General features: G+C 40.5%; 1 protein-coding gene across 1 annotated transcript; it reads left to right on the forward strand.

Annotated features, from left to right (window-relative positions):
* Window positions 1-9,952: 9,952 nt before the first annotated feature.
* ruvbl2 (RuvB-like AAA ATPase 2) lies at window positions 9,953-18,708 on the forward strand. The gene is made up of 14 exons (XM_010870387.5): window positions 9,953-10,015; window positions 10,575-10,629; window positions 10,795-10,850; window positions 11,094-11,235; window positions 11,497-11,626; window positions 11,784-11,850; window positions 12,643-12,749; window positions 12,985-13,078; window positions 13,447-13,665; window positions 13,861-13,979; window positions 14,403-14,522; window positions 14,829-14,958; window positions 15,849-15,966; window positions 17,997-18,708. The coding sequence occupies exons 1-14, from the start codon at window positions 10,004-10,006 to the stop codon at window positions 18,017-18,019; spliced, it is 1,392 nt and encodes a 463-aa protein (XP_010868689.1). The 5' UTR covers window positions 9,953-10,003; the 3' UTR covers window positions 18,020-18,708.
* The last annotated feature ends 766 nt before the right edge of the window (window positions 18,709-19,474 follow it).

Raw genomic sequence — 19,474 nt, forward strand, 5'->3', positions numbered from 1 at the left:
GAGGAATGGCTGACCTCGATGTTCTGCCAGTGGAAAGGTTTGATAATGTCTGTTCTTTTATCGCTTGCTACATATGGTGCTATAATGGTTACTTGTGGGTGTTGTTGTATCCCATGCATAAGAGGGCTTGCCATGAGAGTGATTTCTACAGCCATTGAGAAGGCTCCAGGACCGCCACCAGGGATGCTGATGCCTCTACTGGAGCAGCATGACCCGGGAGAACTGGAGCTTGGCGAACAGGGGTGATCTCTCTGGGGAGAGATCAAAAGGGGGAATTGTAGATGTATTGATTGTATAAGTTAGTGAACTGTTGTAAGCTGTTGTAACCAATGAAGCAAAATATTAATTGTTTGTAATATGAGCTGAAACTGAAGGTGCAAGTAGGAGAATAGGAAACCCTGTTCAAGCGGTTGCCGGGGAGAGAAAGATTTAGTATGTCTGTCTTTTGAGAAACAGGACACAGGTTAGAGGCGCACACACATAGTCAGACAGACAACACAGAAACCACAAGGGGGGCAAGGGGGTACTTGCAGTTATCCTATAAGGAATAGAACTGGAACTGGACCAATAGCACACTTGCTTTGTAAGTTAACGCCTCTATCTTTTTGGGCGTAGTAGAAGTATAAAAATGATGTTTTGACTGTTGATCCTTAGACATTGTGCGGCGACACGTGTCTCCAGAAGCTTCTGTAATAAATGGACATATGATACGGTAATTAACCTGACTCCTGGTTTTTTATTCTCCTTTCCAACAAACCAACTCGGGGAAGTGTTAGACTTCAACAAAATCTGCCTTACAATACAGGCAGTATGCCTGTGTATCATCTCCAATAAATGGCTTCAACCAGCCTTTGAATTCATTGTTTGATTCCCACTCCTTTCTGTATTTTTGAGTGTGCAGTTTAGACTATGACATGATGAGCTAGCCAGCTAGGTGTTTAGCTTATGTCACAGGGAGGTACACAGTGGACGAGGTGAGTGACTGAGGCTGTGTGAGTCAAATGCAGTGATGTATTATTGTGCAGTGCTTTATTTTGGACAAAGAACATTTGACATTTACATCCCGCCCTGAATGTAAGCCAGGGTGGGATCAGCCAGCAGCGTGGGATCCCACATGCACGATTCATTTACAGTCTCTGGACGCAGAGGGGTGAACATCTCCTGCTCTGACTGCAGCACCCGCTGCATGTTGAGAAGAGTAGAAACGATACATGCTTTCACGTCAGTCTCCACAAGACTTCAAAAACACCAGAAAACGTTGCTAGATTTGTCGCTAGACGTTTTTTTCAAGAAGAGTTGCTAGAGGGGTCTGAATACTCCCTAAATATAGCGACAAAGTCGCTAAGTTGGCAACACTGGGCAGGTCACGTCGGATACTAGCCAAAAAGCTAAATGAAGTATGGAGGATGTGGGAGAAGAAGAGAGGCATACTTTCCACAACTGGAAGTATTGTCATCATTTTGAGTTTGTCTCAGTCAAAGATGCAATGAACATTGTCGTCCGTCGTAAACTTTGTGCGAGTAGCAAAAAAAAAATAATACAACATCTAATTTATTGATGCATCTGATAGGGCAGCACAACAATGTGGCACTGCCAGTGAGGCATGCACTCCGGCTAAACAGCAGAAACTGGATTTCAGAGCAGGACAAGGTGGTGGACAGACGCTATGGGAAAAGATCTGAAGAAGCTTGTCGCTGGATATTGTAGAGGAGATGTTACCTATTTCACAGTTGACTCACCCACTTTTCAACGCATTATAGAGAAAATATCCATGAAGAGCAATGCCAAGCTGCCACAGAGAATGACGTTTGCAGGCTACATCGAGAGAGAATATGCGTTGAAGGAATCTAATTCGAAGGCACAGTCTGAAAGTTAGACTTTGTTTCCACCCCAGCTGAGGTCTGGACAGCTAACAATAAAAGCTTTCTGGGTGTAACAGTTTTAAGTGGATAAGCAGTTCCACTTTGGAGCGCAACAAGCCAGCCTTAGCGTAAGTGAATCAGAGGCATGCAGACACACCTTAACCTGCCATTAGGCTCCGGGGCTGAAAGATTTTTGTAGGCCCCCCCCAACTCACACTAAAAATAATTACATTTGTAAAATCCACGCTTTTCGATACAGCTCAAAATGTGTTAGTTTCTAAAGAGGGACACAACAGTCACTTGTCCCTATATGAGATGACCAAATCACTTGAGCCTACTTGACCATAAACACAAAAGTCAGTGTAGAATATATGTGTGACGTCAGACACTATGTCTATGTTCAGGTACAATTGTGGTAAAAAGGAGATAGAGTCCAGGTCTATGGTTTAGACTGTTTATCTATGTGTATGTGATTCTGTAACAACAAAGCACAACAGTACAGACTGATTACAAACAAATAATAAGGAAAACACACTACCTTGGGAAGTAGAGCAGCATAGCCACTCCCTGGGCAGATACTCGCCATTACTAAGCTTGCGCTTGGAATGTGTCTTTGAGAAGAATCCTCTCTGGTGTTTTGAAGCAGAGAGGTCAGCTTCTCTGTTCTGGCACAATTCCAGTCCCATTTTCGCCCAGTAAAGACGAACCTGTTCGTCAGTATTATTGTGGCCCCAGAGACATGGGTCAGTGCTTTTGGGGTCGTCATCCGACTCGTCCCGTCCTGATCTGATCTGATCTGATCTGATCTGATCTTGCCCATTTGTCTCTTCCACTGTGATCCCCTTCGGTTGGATCTACCCGTGCTGCCAGGTCCTCTTCTCTGGTGAGACAGGTAACAGGCCTCTGGTCTGTCCATCTCCGGTTGGCTCTACGCTCATCCAGTCCTCGCGTCTTCATTTTTAGCAGGGTTAAATTATCCTGTTATCTTTTAATGTGCTTAAACAATTCCTTCTCACAGTTTTTTTTTTGCCGTAATATTTTGCGTTTTTGAGCTCGGCCTAATGCAAACTCATGGTAACGTAGCGTCATTGGTCACGTCAAAATTGGATCAATCAGCAGCCAGAATCATGAATATCAAGTGATGGACAGAAAATTTGACAAATTACAAAACAATGTGATATTTTACTGGCTCATGATAGGCCCCTCGTGATAGGCCCACTGCGAAATGCACAGCTCTTTGGACCAAGGCAAGTCGATCTACAGTTGCAACAGAACACACGGAGGAAGTCAGCCACAGAAAGCTATAGCCTGTGTGTAAAAACTGGGAATTAAGTGCCTCAGTGACAAGGAGTACCAATTCCTGAGGGAGTACTGCACCGTCATGAAGCCACAGCACTGGACATCTTACAAAGGGATAACTGTTGTTATGGGACTTTATTACCAACCCTCGAAGTCCTGATGTCAAGGACAATTGCATTGAAAGGAACCCTCTCAAGGATGACAGCTGGCCTTCCAGATGTCATTGTAAAGGTATGCCTATACTCCTAAACCTGCAGATTTGTTTCATTGCACCATTCATTGGCCGGAGATCCACAGAGGAAACCGATCTTACTGCAATTTGTTTTTAAAGCAGTCCAATACAAATAAAACAGTAATCATACAACTATTATAATATAACCAAACTGTATTTTACTGGCCATCCAGACTCATTTTGCTGGTGTACTGGATAGCAAAGATGCACTTATTGCAGCTGCCAGTTCAAACTCTGTTGGCTGAGAGATGAGGGTAGGAGAGAGCTTGTGAGGGAGCTTCTGACTTCAGTGTCGCACAAATGCTCCTGCCTCTGTGTCCATGATGTCAGCCAGCCGTGATGATATTGACTTTTTTCCATTTGAGACAGAGCCCAAGGAGAGCTACTCGGCAGAAAAGGAAGTAATGGACTATTTGGTTGTATGTCACCTTTTCAGAAGGAGGGGGTAGCGAAAGTAATATTGTAATGTATCACAGGGTGATCACAGGGATATGTGAATATTCTATCTGTTAACTGGTTGCATATGTCAGATTTATCACATGACTCATTAGGCAGAGAAAAGCTGTTGCTATCAAACATTGTCTACTTAATCAACTGAGTCATTGTACTGGTGAAGGGACAGATCAAATAGGCTGATAGATGGAAGTTTGCGAAGTGATTTCATGCTCCCTTGTAAAAGTATTTTACATACTGTACTTTATACTACTATTTATTGTAGTTTATTTTGATACATTTAAAATTAAGGTATTTGGTTTCTTATTTTAAAATACATTTTGATGTATCTTTGCCCATCTCTGAGTGGCCCCAGTGCACAACTGAGCAAAAGGACAAATATATTAGAATGTCTACTAACAAACAGGCGCCTCATAAGTCCTCAACAGGCAGCTTCATTAAATAGTACCCGCAAAACACCAGTCTAAGCATCAACTGTGATGAGGCGACTCTGGGATTTTTCTTTATTCTTCTCTTGCTTTTTCTTCTTCTCTCTTCTTTGTTGTCCTCTTTCTCCTGTTTTTCACTTTCTATTTCTCCTTTTATGATTTTTCTCTTTCTCCTACTCCACAACCTCTTTATCTCTTTCTTTTTTGCCAGTGCTTCCAGCTCAGCAGGCTACCTCCCCTTGGCTGTGGATTGTCTCTCATGTGGACCTGGGTCATGTTGACTGATGTGTGTCTTTTTGTGTTTGTCTTTTTTATGTAATTTACACAGCTACTCTTTCTTTGACACCATCCTACTTTTGTGAACTGATCTATGAAGAATATTCTAGAAGCTATTGCAAATGATCATAGGATCTTTACTTACTGGCAATTCCCATTGTCCACACAGAAAGGGACAGAAAAGCTATTTTCTTCTCTGTAGATTCCAGAGGAATACATTATGATGCTTCAGATGCAGTTGAAGAACTTCCTAATGGGATTTTTCTTCTTTTTAGGTCGTTCACCTCCAGCAGCATTCTCTATAATAATGAAAGATAATGTGCAATTAAAGAAGCATGTTTGTTTTAGGAGATTTCTTCCACTGTCCTTCCATGGTCTTAAAAGAACCAGCCAATTCAGTAAACTCTGTACACCCTTCCATTGACTGGCAGATTGACACGGAGGGTAGCCAAGATCAACTTGACTTCCAGAACTGCAGCTAACTGGACCTTCTCCAACATTATCTGAAACCTTTCTGCAGTCACCTTCATAGAAGAATAAAAGTGAAATCAAAAAGATCCTCTCTGGTATGTCTGGATTAGATAACTGCAGGATCATTATCATGTATTAGTATCATGTCTTCAGCAGAGAGCTGAACAGCTCCTGCATAAATTGACATATTTTCCAAGCCTCTTTGACTTCCAGATATGTGCAGAAAAGCATAATCTTAGTTTTGTCTTTAGATTCACCAGCAAAATTACAAATGGTTAAATAGATTTATTTTTTAAACATGGAAACAAATAAATGTTTGTTAAACCCCTTGTTTGCTTTCAGTGGGTAGGAATGACCTAGTGCATGAGTCCTATAGCCATTTTTTTCAACTGTGGTTTTCACAAACTTCTATTACAATTTAACAAATCACCTATGTCGGAGGGATGTTTTCTGAAAACATTTCTGGCAACCAACTGTATTGTTAGTTTTCTGTTCTAACTGGTAATTCATTCATGTCAACTGAATTACCTCATTAGAGGGCTTGAATGAAAACCATTAATTCTCTGGTTCCTTGGGCCTAAAAATTAGAATCACTGTTCTATAACACTGCTTAGGCTTGTGCCCTTACCAACTCAGACAAAAAGAGCTCCGTCCACTCTGTCCTATCTATGATCACTCCCTGATACCTTCTCGTAAAAAAAATTAAAACACAGTAAGGCTCCTATCTGACTCTTATCTATTTGCCTGTCTATTAATAACTCTCTGGAATGAAAGATCATCTATTAGTACATAGGTCTTCAACCCCCTCCTGGGGACCCCCCAGCCATTCCATCTATTAGATGTATCCCAGAGCTAGCACACCTGAATGAACTTATTAACAAGCCCTTACCTGTTGAATCAGGTGAGCTACAGTGGGGAGAACAAGTATTTGATATACTGCCGATTTTGCAGGTTTTCCTACTTTGCAAAGCATGTAAAGGTCTGTATTTTGTATCATAGGTACACTTCACCTGTGAGAGATGGAATCTAAAACAAAAATCCAGAAGATCACATTATATGATTTTTAAATAAGTATCTGATCACCTACCAACCAGTAAGAATTCCGTCTCTCACAGACCTGTTAGTTTTTCTTTAAGAAGCCCTCCTGTTCTCCACTCATTACCTGTATTAACTGCACCTGTTTGAACTCATTACCTGTATAACAGACACCTGTCCACACACTCAATCAAACAGACTCCAACCTCTCTACAATGGCCAAGACCAGAAAGCTGTGTAAGGACATCAGGGATAGAATTGTAATCCTGCACAAGGCTGGGATGGGCTACAGGACAATAGGCAAACAGCTTGATGAGAAGGCAACAACTGTTGGAGCAATTATTAGAAAATGGAAGAAGTTCAAGATGACGGTCAATCTCCCTCGGTCTGGGGCTCTATGCAAGATCTCACCTCTTGGGGCATCAATGATCATGAGGAAGGTGAGGGATCAGCCCAGAACTACATGGCAGGACCTGGTCAATGACCTGAAGAGAGCTGGGAACACAGTCTCACAGAAAACCATTAGTAACACACTACGCCATCATGGATTAAAAATGTGCAGCGCACGCAAGGTCCCCCTGCTCAAGCCAACGCATATCCAGGCCTTTCTGAAGTTTGCCAATGACCATCTGGATGATCCAGAGGAGGAATGGGAGAAGGTCATGTGGTCTGATGAGACAGAAATAGAGTTATTTGGTCTAAACTCCACTCGCCGTGATTGGAGGAAGAAGAAGGATTAGTATAACCCCAAGAACACCATCCCAACTGTGAAGCATGGAGGTGGAAACATAATTCTTTGACACACAGCCAGGGCAAGGAGTAAGAAGCATCTCAAGGTCCTGGAGTGGCCTAGCCAGTCTCCAGACCTGAAACCAATACAAAATCTTTGGAGGGAGCTGAAAGTCCATATTGCCCAGCAACAGCCCCAAAACCTGAAGGATCTGGAGAAGGTCTGTTTGCACACCTGCTGCAGTGTGTGCAAACCTGGTCAAGAACTACAGGAAACATATGATCTCTGTAATTGCAAACAAAGGTTTCTGTACCAAATATTAAGTTCTGCTTTTCTGATGTATCAAATACTTATGTCATGCAATAAAATGCTAATTAATTACAATATGATTTTTGTTTTAGATTCCGTCACTCACAGTTGAAGAGTACCTATGATAAAAATTTCTATAAATAATTCAGGGCTAAAACTAAACTGTGAGATGCCTGGGGGATCCCCAGGAGAGGGTTGAAAACCTATGTATTAGTTTAATAACCAGTCAACATGCCAGTCACAGGGATAACATTCAATGAATAGTTTAACCCTTTGATGCGTATGATCACTGCAGTGTAATTAGAATGTATTGATAGAACACATCATTAGAACGTCTAGGTGGGAACTTGAACAAAAGTGGGAAGAAATTGTAATCGCAAGAAGAAAAATTGAAAAAAACATGTTTGAACAAAGAAACTTGGAAGATTGGACATGAAAATCAATTTATTGAGTTACAGTGGATATAAAAAGTCTACAAACCCCTGTTAAAATGTCAGGTTTTTGTGATGTAAAAGAATGAGACACAGTGTCCGATCTTTTTCCACTTTTAATGTGACCTATAATGTGAACAATTCAATTGAAAAACAAACTGAAATCTTTGAGGGGGGAAAATGAAAATAAAACCTTACCAGAACCTGGTTGCATAAGTGTGCACACCCTCCTATAACTGGGGATTTGGCTGTGTTCAGAATTAACCAATCACATTCAAACTCATGTTAAATAGAAGTCATTACACACCTGTGGCACAACAGAGACATTACCAAGAACTGGACGTCCCTCCAAAATGTATGAAAAGACGAGAAGAAAACTGGTCAGGGAGGCTTCCAAGAGGCCTACAGCAACATTAAAGGAGGTACTGGTAAGTACTGGCTGTGTGCTACGTGACAACAATCTCCCGTATTCTTCATATGAATGGCCTATGGGGTAGGGTGGCAAGACGGAAGCCTTTTCGTACAAGGAAAAACATCCAAGCCCGGCTGAAGTTTGCAATAAACAAACATCAAGTCCCCCAAAGCACGTGGGAAAATGTGTTATGGTCTGATGAAACCAAGGTTGAACTTTTTGGCCATAATTCCAATAGGTATGTTTGGCACAAAAACAACTGCACATCACCCAAAGAACACCATAGCACCAGGAAGCATGGTGGTGGCAGCATCATGCTTTGGGGCTGTTTTTCTTCAGCTGGCACCGGGGCCTCAGGGTGGAGGGAATTATGAACAGTCCCTGATACCAGGGAATTTTGGCACAAAATCATCAAGCGTCCGTTAGAAAGCTGAAGATGAAGTTCACCTTTCAGCACGACAACGCCCCAAAACACACATCCAAATCCACAAAAGCATGGCTTCACCAGAAGAAGATTAACGTTTTGGAATGGCCCAGCCAGTGCACAGACCTGAATCCAATTGAACATCTGTGGGGAGATCTGAAGAGTGCTGTGCACAGGAGACAGATTTGGAGCACTTTTGCAAAGAAGATGTGCCATGCTAATAGACTCCTACCCAAAAAGACTGAGTGCTGTAATAAAATCGAAAGGTGCTTTAACAAAGTATTAGTTAAAGGGTGTGCACACTTATGCAACCAGGTTATTGGGAGTTTTAAATTTCCCCCCCTCAAATATTTGTTTCTTTGTTTGTTTGTTTTTCAGTTGATATGTTCACATTATAGGCCACATTAAAAGTGAAAAAAGTTCTGACATTATTTATCTTTGTCTCATTTTTTACATCACAAAAACCTGGCATTTTAACAGGGGTGTGTATACTTTTTATATCCACTGTAAGCATACACTTTTACCACATTTTTATGTATTTTCAGATGATTAAATATTTTTGTTAACCTTGCTTTTTGTATTATTCAAAAACAAATGTTACATTTTTCTTTTCTTACGGTCAATACAATTGAGCTCAATTTGGCTCCATGAAGATGGTACAGGAATAACGTTTTCTAAGGAAAACTGTGAGGAAATTCCTAGAAACACCTGACAACACACAGCAGTAAATGATGAAAGTTGGCGTTATCTTATAAAGATGGTGACAAACTGCATGCTTACCCTAATCAACTGTGTAGGAGTGACTCTGATATTGGGGGCAGGGTTGCCAGATTTTAGTGACTGTATACCACACAATCAACTGCGGACTCCACATATGCAATTCATGAAAATCTCCACATACTCTCACCCAGCGTTCCGTATACAATTTTAGCTGCACCTCTTCCCCCACCTTTCTCCTACTAAAAAACATAGTATGTATCTTAGCTACGGTACAGTGAACCTAAAATCCAAGGACAACACCCACCTCTCTACCACTACAATTGCTTCCTGCACTTTCCGAACAACAAACCACACATTTCTATCCCTCTAACCTATCACCCTGTCATCTGTAAACAACGACATTTCAAATGCCTGGCCCACCCTGGGAAACATCATTAATCATAATTAAAAGTAGAAGAGGGCTAATCACACTACCTTGTGGCATGCCATTTTGCACCATGTATCTGGTTGACAAAAACCTCCCAGTCCTGGCTCGTTCATTTCTGTCAAACAAAAAAGCATTTATCCAGTCTTCAGAGCCTTATCAGACCTGATTTTGTTTGTATTCATGGGTATGGTGGACGCATGCGCATCCCCATTGTGGCATCGAAGTGACCCACCGAAAGTGAACATGGATGAAACAAAGAATAATAACATACAGAAAGTTAACTATCCCAGGTTTTCCAAATCTTTCAGAAGAAATCACTATGTCACGTGAGTGTCATGGAGTTTGCGTGAGTAAATGTCCTTTCATGGCCTGTCCAAACAACCCACCTCTATTAGATTAGCTATACACGCGGAACGTTTTCCCATCAATCTAGGTTGCACATCGAATTATTTTGCCCTACGCACTCACTGAAGAAGCGCCGCATTTTTGCAAACATGGCAGCGCAGGTGAGTCGGCATCATGTAAAAAATAATTTCTAGCTTTGATTATGTTCTTGAGACCGAAAACTATATTATTATATTTTTATTATGCAAATCGGGTTTCTCAGATAATAGCACAATAAAGCTTAGAACAATATTGTGCTGTTAATACTAGACAGTTGTGTATGAATGAAACTAGCTAGCTAAACTACACGTTAACAACAACGGGCTACAGTACTCATAGCGTGCACCAACGTCACGGTACTTTCTTACTAATCTAATGAAAAAGTGATTTCATTATTTCACATATCATTACGCGGATAATATTGTATAAGTTCAATTCACCATGCCAGCTTTAGGTACATTGTGCTTTTGACATGAAACGTATCAAAGCTAAATAACGTCAGTTAGTCAATTAGCCAAAATGCTAACTAGCGTATTGAAGGGCAGTCGGTTGTCCTGAACTTGTGTTGTATCACTATGACAACCAAACCCGACTCGATAACTTAAACCTCTCAGCGTTAGTTTTACTACGTGTCCCAAATGACCTCTACAACCATCACACTGAGTTATTCTAATTCAACAGATGGCGACTACAAAGGTTCCAGAAGTCCGTGACATCACGAGGATTGAGAGAATTGGTAAGGGTATTACTCCAAGCAGTTGTTTTCTGAATACTCTGGTTATTGAATACTTATTCTTGACATTTCTGACTGCAGTCTGTATTGTAACAAGTGTTAAAATCCCACTCTTCATGTCTTGTACTTTTTCCTGACCTGATCTGAATCCTGCTATTATTGCTGTAGGAGCACATTCACACATACGTGGCCTTGGTTTAGATGATGCATTGGAACCTCGACAGGTAAACTGAAACTCTTCTATATTTAGAGGCTGCTTGTAGTCTAGTGGTTTGAGCATCCAGTTACTACATTGAATCCCAGAGCTGACAAAAATGTTTTCCTTTCCCTTATTTAACTTGAATTTCTCCTGAAGTTGCTGTAAATGATGTGTTCTACGTTAAGTTACCCTGTAAAATATGGGCAAAGTGTTTTTCAATCTAAGCTAACTGATCTGACCTGCTTTTCTCTTTTCTTCATGGGGCCAGGTGTCCCAGGGCATGGTTGGTCAGTTGGCGTCCCGTCGTGCAGCTGGTCTCATCCTTGAAATGATTAAAGATGGCCACATTGCAGGCAGGGCTGTCCTGATCGCAGGCCAACCTGGAACTGGAAAAACTGCCATCGCCATGGGTAAGGATGGATGCTAATTTACTTCTACCATTGCTATGTTATCTTCCTCTGTAATTGCTGTGCCCTGATTGCTGATACAAAAGTTCCTGGTTAAATTTCTTATTTAAATTCACTAAAGGTGTTTTTTTGTGTTTCATTTACATATGGTGTTATAACGTGGACATTTAAGGATGAACAAAATAGATTTCATGAAATGTGGATTTTCTTGTTGCTTATATGAGTCTGTTTTTGATAACGGTGATCCCATTCTTACCTATCCAGGCATTGCCCAGTCACTTGGCCCTGACACCCCCTTTACGGCCATGGCCGGCAGTGAGATCTTCTCTCTGGAGATGAGCAAGACAGAGGCCCTCAGCCAGGCTTTCAGGAAAGCCATCGGAGTGAGGATCAAGTGAGTTTAGTGTTCAGTTCACTTGGGCAATAATTCAAGAATGCTCAATGATTGTCAACATTGACCACGAAATGAGTCTACATTGGTATTTAGTTTTTGTCTGTTTTTTTGTTTTTATGAATGATTTGATATTCATTACACACATTTTTCTCTGCAGAGAGGAGACAGAGATCATTGAAGGAGAGGTGGTGGAGATTCAGATTGACAGGCCGGCTACTGGAACGGTGGGTAGCTACTCAGACCTGTTTCGATCTATGCCGTCTGTTTGTGTAGTGTGAGTCATACTCATGAGGTGCATTAGAGATGTAACGACAGGTCAATTTAATTTCAGTCTGTGATTAAGTTTGTAATTGTCTTCTGATAATACAATCAATCAATCCTTTAGAGTGACTGGTGAATCCATTAGAGTGGTGAAGAGAGAGGGTTCTGTCAGGATGTCATTTAATAGAAACAGCATTTTATAGATCACAGTGAAATGTCATTTTGGAAGCTGATAGGTTTTGTTGTTTGAAATATGTCTGTGCCACTCAGACGCTGGTAGCACTTAATTTGCTGCCCCAACATTTTGATTAAGCTGCTGAACACATTGACCATATTTTGAATCTGCTTTTTGAATCTATCAAATGCACTTGGACTATTTATGTTTTTAAAATATTAATTAGTTTAATTATGAAAATTTCACTTTCGGGCCATGGTTCAGCTGACAAGCATATACAGTGGATATAAATATCTACACACCCCTGTTAAAATGCTGGGTTCTTGTGATGTAAAAGAATGAGACAAATCATGTCAGAATGTTTTCCACATTTAATGTGACCTATAATGTGAATAATTCAATTGAAAAACAAACTGATATCTTTGAGGAGATGCCCAATTCACTGTACAGGCGTGTGTAGACATTTTATATCCACTGTAAGTCAGAATGTGACCTGTAAATGTGATGGCTAAATAAATCTGTTAGTCAATAATTCTTCTCCTTACTTGCCTGTCTGCCACCTTAAATGTTATTCTCGTAGGGTGCCAAGGTGGGTAAGCTGACCCTAAAGACTACTGAGATGGAGACTATCTATGACCTGGGTAGCAAGATGATTGAGAGCCTCAGTAAAGAACGTGTTCAGGCTGGGTAAGTCAGTTAATACTGTTCATTATAATATTGTTCACATAGCGCCATTGACCAAATTTGTAGTCATCAGGACATAACAAAACGACATTGGTTATTGGACAGGTTTCCGATGACCCCTCTTTGGTTGCCTAATAATTATGGCCAACAACCTTTGTCCCTGCCCTCGGTGGCATGATGGCTTTGTTGAATCCATTCATTCACATAAATAACCTAAACTCTTCGCTCTCTCTTCCAGAGATGTGATCACTATTGATAAAGCCACAGGAAAGATCAGCAAGCTGGGCCGTTCCTTTACCAGAGCCAGGGATTACGATGCCATGGGTGCACAGGTACAACATTGGTTTTAGACTCAATTCTTTTTTTAGACACTACTCCTTATCATCAATTATTTACAAATACAACTGAAATTGAATCACTACTTGCTTTTAAAATAGTTTTTCTCAGGCCCGAGTGGTGCAGTGGTCTAAGGCCGGGGACCTAGAATGCGTCAAGCCATATGCGTTGCAGCGGATGTCCATTCATTCAAATGTATTGCAATGCACACCATTGTGACTCCTTTGCTGGACTCGGTTGCAGAGCTTATGGGGTGTTGCCTGCATTGTATTGTATTGAGCTCAACTGCTTGTAGTTTTCACCTATGTTTCACAGGTGAATGTTGTAATCATCTCAAAACTCCACTTTTACTTTACTTCTCCAGACGCAATTCGTCCAGTGTCCAGAGGGGGAGCTACAGAAAAGGAAGGAGGTGGTGCACACAGTGTCTCTACACGAGATCGACGTGATCAACAGTCGTACCCAGGGTTTCCTGGCCCTGTTCTCTGGGGACACCGGAGAGATCAAGGCCGAAGTCCGTGAACAGATCAACGCCAAGGTTTCGGAGTGGAGGGAAGAGGGCAAGGCTGAGATCATTCCTGGGGTGAGTCTGCAATCATCTGTAGGTTTCCAAAGCCCAGTAATGGACTTAAATAAATTGTGGGTAGAGAGTCTCCGTTAAAAGTGCTTTGTAGTCATGGATTAGATTTTGTCTGTCTGGAAAACTGGAGTGAATGTTTAACGTAAACTTCAAAACTCCTGTATACTGTATTGAGTTCTCTGTGTTTTGTGATTCCAGGTGCTGTTCATTGACGAGGTGCACATGCTGGACATGGAGTGCTTCTCCTTCCTGAACCGGGCCCTGGAGAGTGACTTATCACCTGTTCTAATTATGGCCACCAACCGGGGAATCACCAAGTAATTTCTGAACCTGCAATGCTGCGTCTTGTGTGCCAGATATTTTTGGGTCGGCTGCCAGTAGTAAATTTATTTACCACTGGCACGTCAGAATTCTTGACGTGTTTAAAGCTTGCATAATGACAACATGTCTTTAAAGTTTTTGCCAGTAGTTTACATGGGCAATGTGTGATTTGATGATAATACCCCTTTACTCTTTAGGAATACAATTTATGCTTTGAATTTTTTTACATGCACCATAAAACCATGCTAGAAGCCTTTATACTACAATGTTTAATGATGTTAAAAATATATAATAACTGTAGCTGCAAACATGGTTACATTTTTTTATATACAGATTATACCTTTAAAAGTATTGGTTTATAAGAAAATGATTTGGCCTCGTGTAACAGTGTATCTTTCTGTCCTCCTCCGTTCTGTCAGTATCCGAGGCACCAACTACCAGAGTCCCCATGGCATCCCAATCGACCTGCTGGACCGCCTCCTCATCATTGCCACCTCGCCCTACACTGAGAAAGAGACACGGCAAATCCTTAAGATCCGGTAAAAGACAGATTTCTTGCCTGTTCTTTGTATTTAAAATTTTAAATACAGTAACACTATTCTTTTGGGGGAAAACATTGTAAAAACTTGCCACACCCAGGCTTTTAGCAAACAAGCTGACTTTCATAAAGTTTGTTTGTACACATCCTTCATTTGTGAAATGTATGTGTTGCATGGTGGTTTGAAACAAAAAGGTGTGTTTTGAGTAATCGGGTGGCCTTCATTCAGGGTCATTCCCATGTGGGACTAACAACGTGAAACACGTCGGGGATTCTGAGTAGTAATGCTTCTGTGCTTTCCATCAAGGTGTGAGGAAGAGGACGTAGAGCTAAGTGAGGAGGCTCACACTGTTCTGACTCGTATTGGCCAGGAGACGTCGCTTCGTTACGCCATCCAGCTCATCAGCACCGCTGGCCTGGTGTGTCGCAAGCGCAGGGTGAGCCTATTTCTTTATTTTATTATCACAAGCATTATCGTATGATGGGCAGAGAGAGCATATTTCCTAATTTTATTATCACAAACATCACCGTATAAAGGGCCTAGGTGAGCCTATTCCTTTATTTTATTATCACAAGCATCACCGTATTATGGACAGGGTGAGCCTATTTCCTTATTTTATCATCACAAGCATCATCGTATTATGGACAGGGTGAGCCTATTTCCTTATTTTATCATCACAAGCATCACCGTATTATGGACAGGGTGAGCCTATTCCTTTATTTTATCATCACAAGCATCACCGTATTATGGACAGGGTGAGCCTATTTCCTTATTTTATCATCACAAGCATCACCGTATTATGGACAGGGTGAGCCTATTTCCTTATTTTATCATCACAAGCATCACCGTATTATGGACAGGGTGAGCCTATTTCCTTATTTTATCATCACATGCATCACTGTATGAAGGGTAGGCTGAGCATATTTTTTAATTGTATTATCAAAAACATCACTGTATAAAGGGCAAGGTGAACCTATTCCTTTATTTTATTATCACAAGCATCACCATATAAAGGGCAGGATAAAATTCACCTGTACTGCGCTCCCTCTTTCCTACGCACACACCTGGAGACCTAACGGGCAGACACAAGAAGGAACTAATTCCACCAGCATGCCTAGAATCCTTTGAAAATTGGATTCTTAAATGTATTCTTAAATTGATTCACATTTCCATTTAGGCTATATTTCTCCACTCCATTCTTTATGTGCATTCTTCTTCATACATCCTCTCTTGTGTAACTGAGGTAAAACATGCAGGTGTCAGATCTTGTTTAGTTGAGGATTGATTCCTATATGACCAGTTTTTAAGCTAGATTCTGTTTCTCAGGGTACAGAGGTGCAGGTTGAGGACATTAAAAGGGTCTACTCCCTTTTCCTGGATGAGGCCAGATCATCACAGTATATGAAGGAGTATCAGGATTCATTCCTCTTCAACGAGACAACACGTGAGTCAAATTTTTGTCTTTGCCCCATTTTCTAACATTTCAGACCAATAGCAAGTCTAACTTGGGAAGTCATTTTGTATTCCAAGGAAATGGATGACAAGTCCGTTTTCCAAATCCCAACATGCATCTAAAACAGATGCCAATCCCGTAAGCATAATCTCCCCTCCCTGAATCAAGAGTATTCTGACTTACCTGATAATCACTATTTATCACTCTCTATTTTGTTCTCTGAGACATACGCAGACAGGCAAACTTTCATTCTGCGTTAGCGGAGAGTGAAAACTGAGTGACTGACTGAATGACCACCCCTTGTTAAACAGCGTAGTGGTTAGCAAAACACATTATGAATTCTTCCTCGCTGGCTAAAACCTCTGATGACTACATTATAGTAAGCCTGAAACAAAACAGTTTACAAACACATCTGCTGGCTACAACATTGGCTAAAGTAGTTATGTTACAGTGATCCTTAACTAAAACTCTATACGGTTATATTGCAACTGTTTCTGGCATGGAAAAGTTAATCTTCAGTCTCGCTAGCAATTGGTCAATTCTTATGATTATTCCCAAGAAGTTAGTAGATACCAGTAAGCCTATGACCGTCTAATAAGCTGTTCAAACAGCCAGTGACAAAAGCTAACAGTTCATAGACGCTCTTTGTGGTGGAGGTAAGCTTAATAAGAAACGTTAGTCAGTTTAACACAATGCTCAATAGTGTTTTGCAACTGGTGAAATGTGTGAGGCCGTGGTGTTCTGATTAAAGACAGTGCCTCATGTGGAAGGCTCAAGACATTTAGTTTAAAACTGATCCTGACCACTCAAAAGGCCAATTAGAGCATTTGCTTAATTAGCACACACAATGGCTCAATTATAACTAGAATATTTTTCAGCTATGCAACCGCCCACTAAACCACATACAAAAGAAAAATAATCCATATTATGGGGAAATAAGATGTCTAACTATGGATTTGCGTATTTGCATAGGAAAAAAGTTTAAACATGAGAGTGCAGAATTGAAGCAGACCGTGTGTGTGCGCATGTATGATGAGTTGGGGCAGGAATCAAGTTTCAATCTATTGTGAACAACAACATTATTTTTTTATTTCCACGATTCTCTCGTCGTTTCACATTGATGAAAAAGTTAGTTATCGTCCCCTTTATTGATAGTTATTGTATCAGTCTCATTCATGAATGAAAGTAAAAAGTATGTTGTTATGCCATGAAAGAAAAAAAATACATTCTTATGCCATGAAATTGCTTTGGCAGACTCGCTAGCAATTGCTCAACTCCTGACTATTCTAGTAAGTTAGTAGATACTGGTAAAGCCTATTACTAACTAATAAGCTGTTCAAACGGCCAGTGGCAAAAGCTAACAGTTCATAGACACTATTTGTGGTGGAGGTAAACTTGGTAAGAAACGTTAGTCAGTTTAACTGTATCAATATCATTCACAAATTGCCAATTAGCTGTTAAAATGGCCAGTGGCAAAAGAGGATTTGTTCGTAGACACGAGGCTATACTGACACCCGTTGAACGTAGTGGTTAGGTGTAGTAGTTAGTGGTTAGCGACACACACTTTGATGTTTGAGCCCTGGGTTCGAATCTCACGTGGGCAATACTTTTTATTGCGGTCCGGCTGAACGAGGCTTGCCTGGTTTCTTGTTTTAAAAAAAATTATAATAATCTGAAGACATAAATATTTGAGGGGCGGCATGGGAACAGAATGTACCTGTGTGTGTGAGATTTGAGAATGTCTGTCTGGTTTTCAGTAAATGTCCAGATAATGATATTTAATTAATAATGATCATATACTCATCCGTAATGATACTTGTTTTTGAGAGTATTCGGGAACACCTCTAGAATTAACATTTTAAAAGCAACTTTCGTAGAACATATGTAAATTTCTCAGAGTAGATTTGTAAAGGCATTGTGTTGTATTAAAATAACACGTAACCTACATCTATGTGCACTTTATAGATGGTATTCTTTGAGTGGTCAAATGGGTGAAGTGACTGTTTCTCCTTGTTTTTCAGAACCTACAATGGACACCTCTTAACTGAACCAGGCGGCAGATCCTTTTATAGCACGTTCCCCTGTTATATTTTTCTGTTGTTTTGTTGCCATTCTCCATTGGTGTTCTCCATTGAGGCCTTTGCTGGAATATCCATTCATTTGTTGTTGTGTTGACCTCATCTTTTGCCTTAGGTGCAATTTAATTGTACATTAAACTTACATTTTCATTAAACTTAAAAAAAAAAAATATTTTCTGAGTAAGTTACATTCCCTTTTAAAAAGTTACTTAAATTGAAGTAGTAAAAATTGTAAGGCGTTTTAATTTAGGACACAACTCCCTGAATTCAATAGTGCAGTGATCTCCAGTACTAATACTGGGGTGCTAACTTGCTGTATGTTTTCACTCCAAACCCACCTATATCTAGCCCATGCAGTTTATTAACCAGCTAATTATTAGAATATGGTGCACTAAATCAGGTTTGCAGTGCAAACATACCAAATGGTGGCTCTCCCAGAGCAGGGAGGGCATTACAAAAGGCAAGATAAGTTCAGGACAAAATATTCAGAATGTCTTAGATTTGAAAGCCATGCATTTTCACAGAGATCAAATGTTATGTGGCAGTACATAAACATTTTCCCTATTGCAAAGAGCCTCATGAGGTACCCCTATTCTGACAAAGAATGTGGTGTGCTATTTTCAATTGTGAAATAAACAGTATTTTTAGAAAATGACTGAACAGCCTATGTGATTCAATATACTGTGGTAAAAGGGACATTAGATGGCAGCAAAGGACCGTCTCATCTTGGCACATGGGAAATGCAGAGCCGTCCTGCATTTTATAGCATTCATGATGGGTGTTAAAGAGTTAATCCTTTGATTTGTGACATTGAATTTAATTGCTGATGAATTGCATTCATTATACTGATGTTGGTTGATTTGGTTGTGTTGAAAAGCACTGTGATATGAGACTACATAATGAGCCAAGGGAAGAGCTGACATCTTTATGGGAAGAGCTGACATCTTTATGGAAATTGCTTGAATGAATTTGAGACTACTAACTATAAAGGACATTAGTCTTGGGTACATTATTTCATGCAAACCAGACTAAAGGCAGTATTATGTACGATTTGATTTGGGATTTAGATTTTCATGTTGTGTAAAGTAGTGATAGTTGAACAAAGCTGATTGAGCCATCTAAGGTTCTGCCTCCGGTGTGCAGGTACAGCTGTAGCATGCTGTAGAATCCAGCTATTCCAGCAAAAGTTCTTCTTTTTCCGTACTAATCTGTCAAAGTACAAAAATGCCAGTAAAAGGCAACATCAATTCCTTACTGCATGACTTCCTTGTCATCGCTGTAATAGTAGGTAGCATTTGTGTTATAAAGTAACCATGCGGAATAAAGGGCCAGACTACTTTGAACAGAAAGAGGAATTGGGTAAATAAGATAATACTGCAACTTACAGACAGGGAGGAAGGGGTACAAGTTGGTGGAAGATG

This window comes from Esox lucius, chromosome 7 (genome assembly GCF_011004845.1).
Source record: "Esox lucius isolate fEsoLuc1 chromosome 7, fEsoLuc1.pri, whole genome shotgun sequence".
NCBI classification, from domain to species: Eukaryota; Metazoa; Chordata; class Actinopteri; order Esociformes; family Esocidae; genus Esox; species Esox lucius.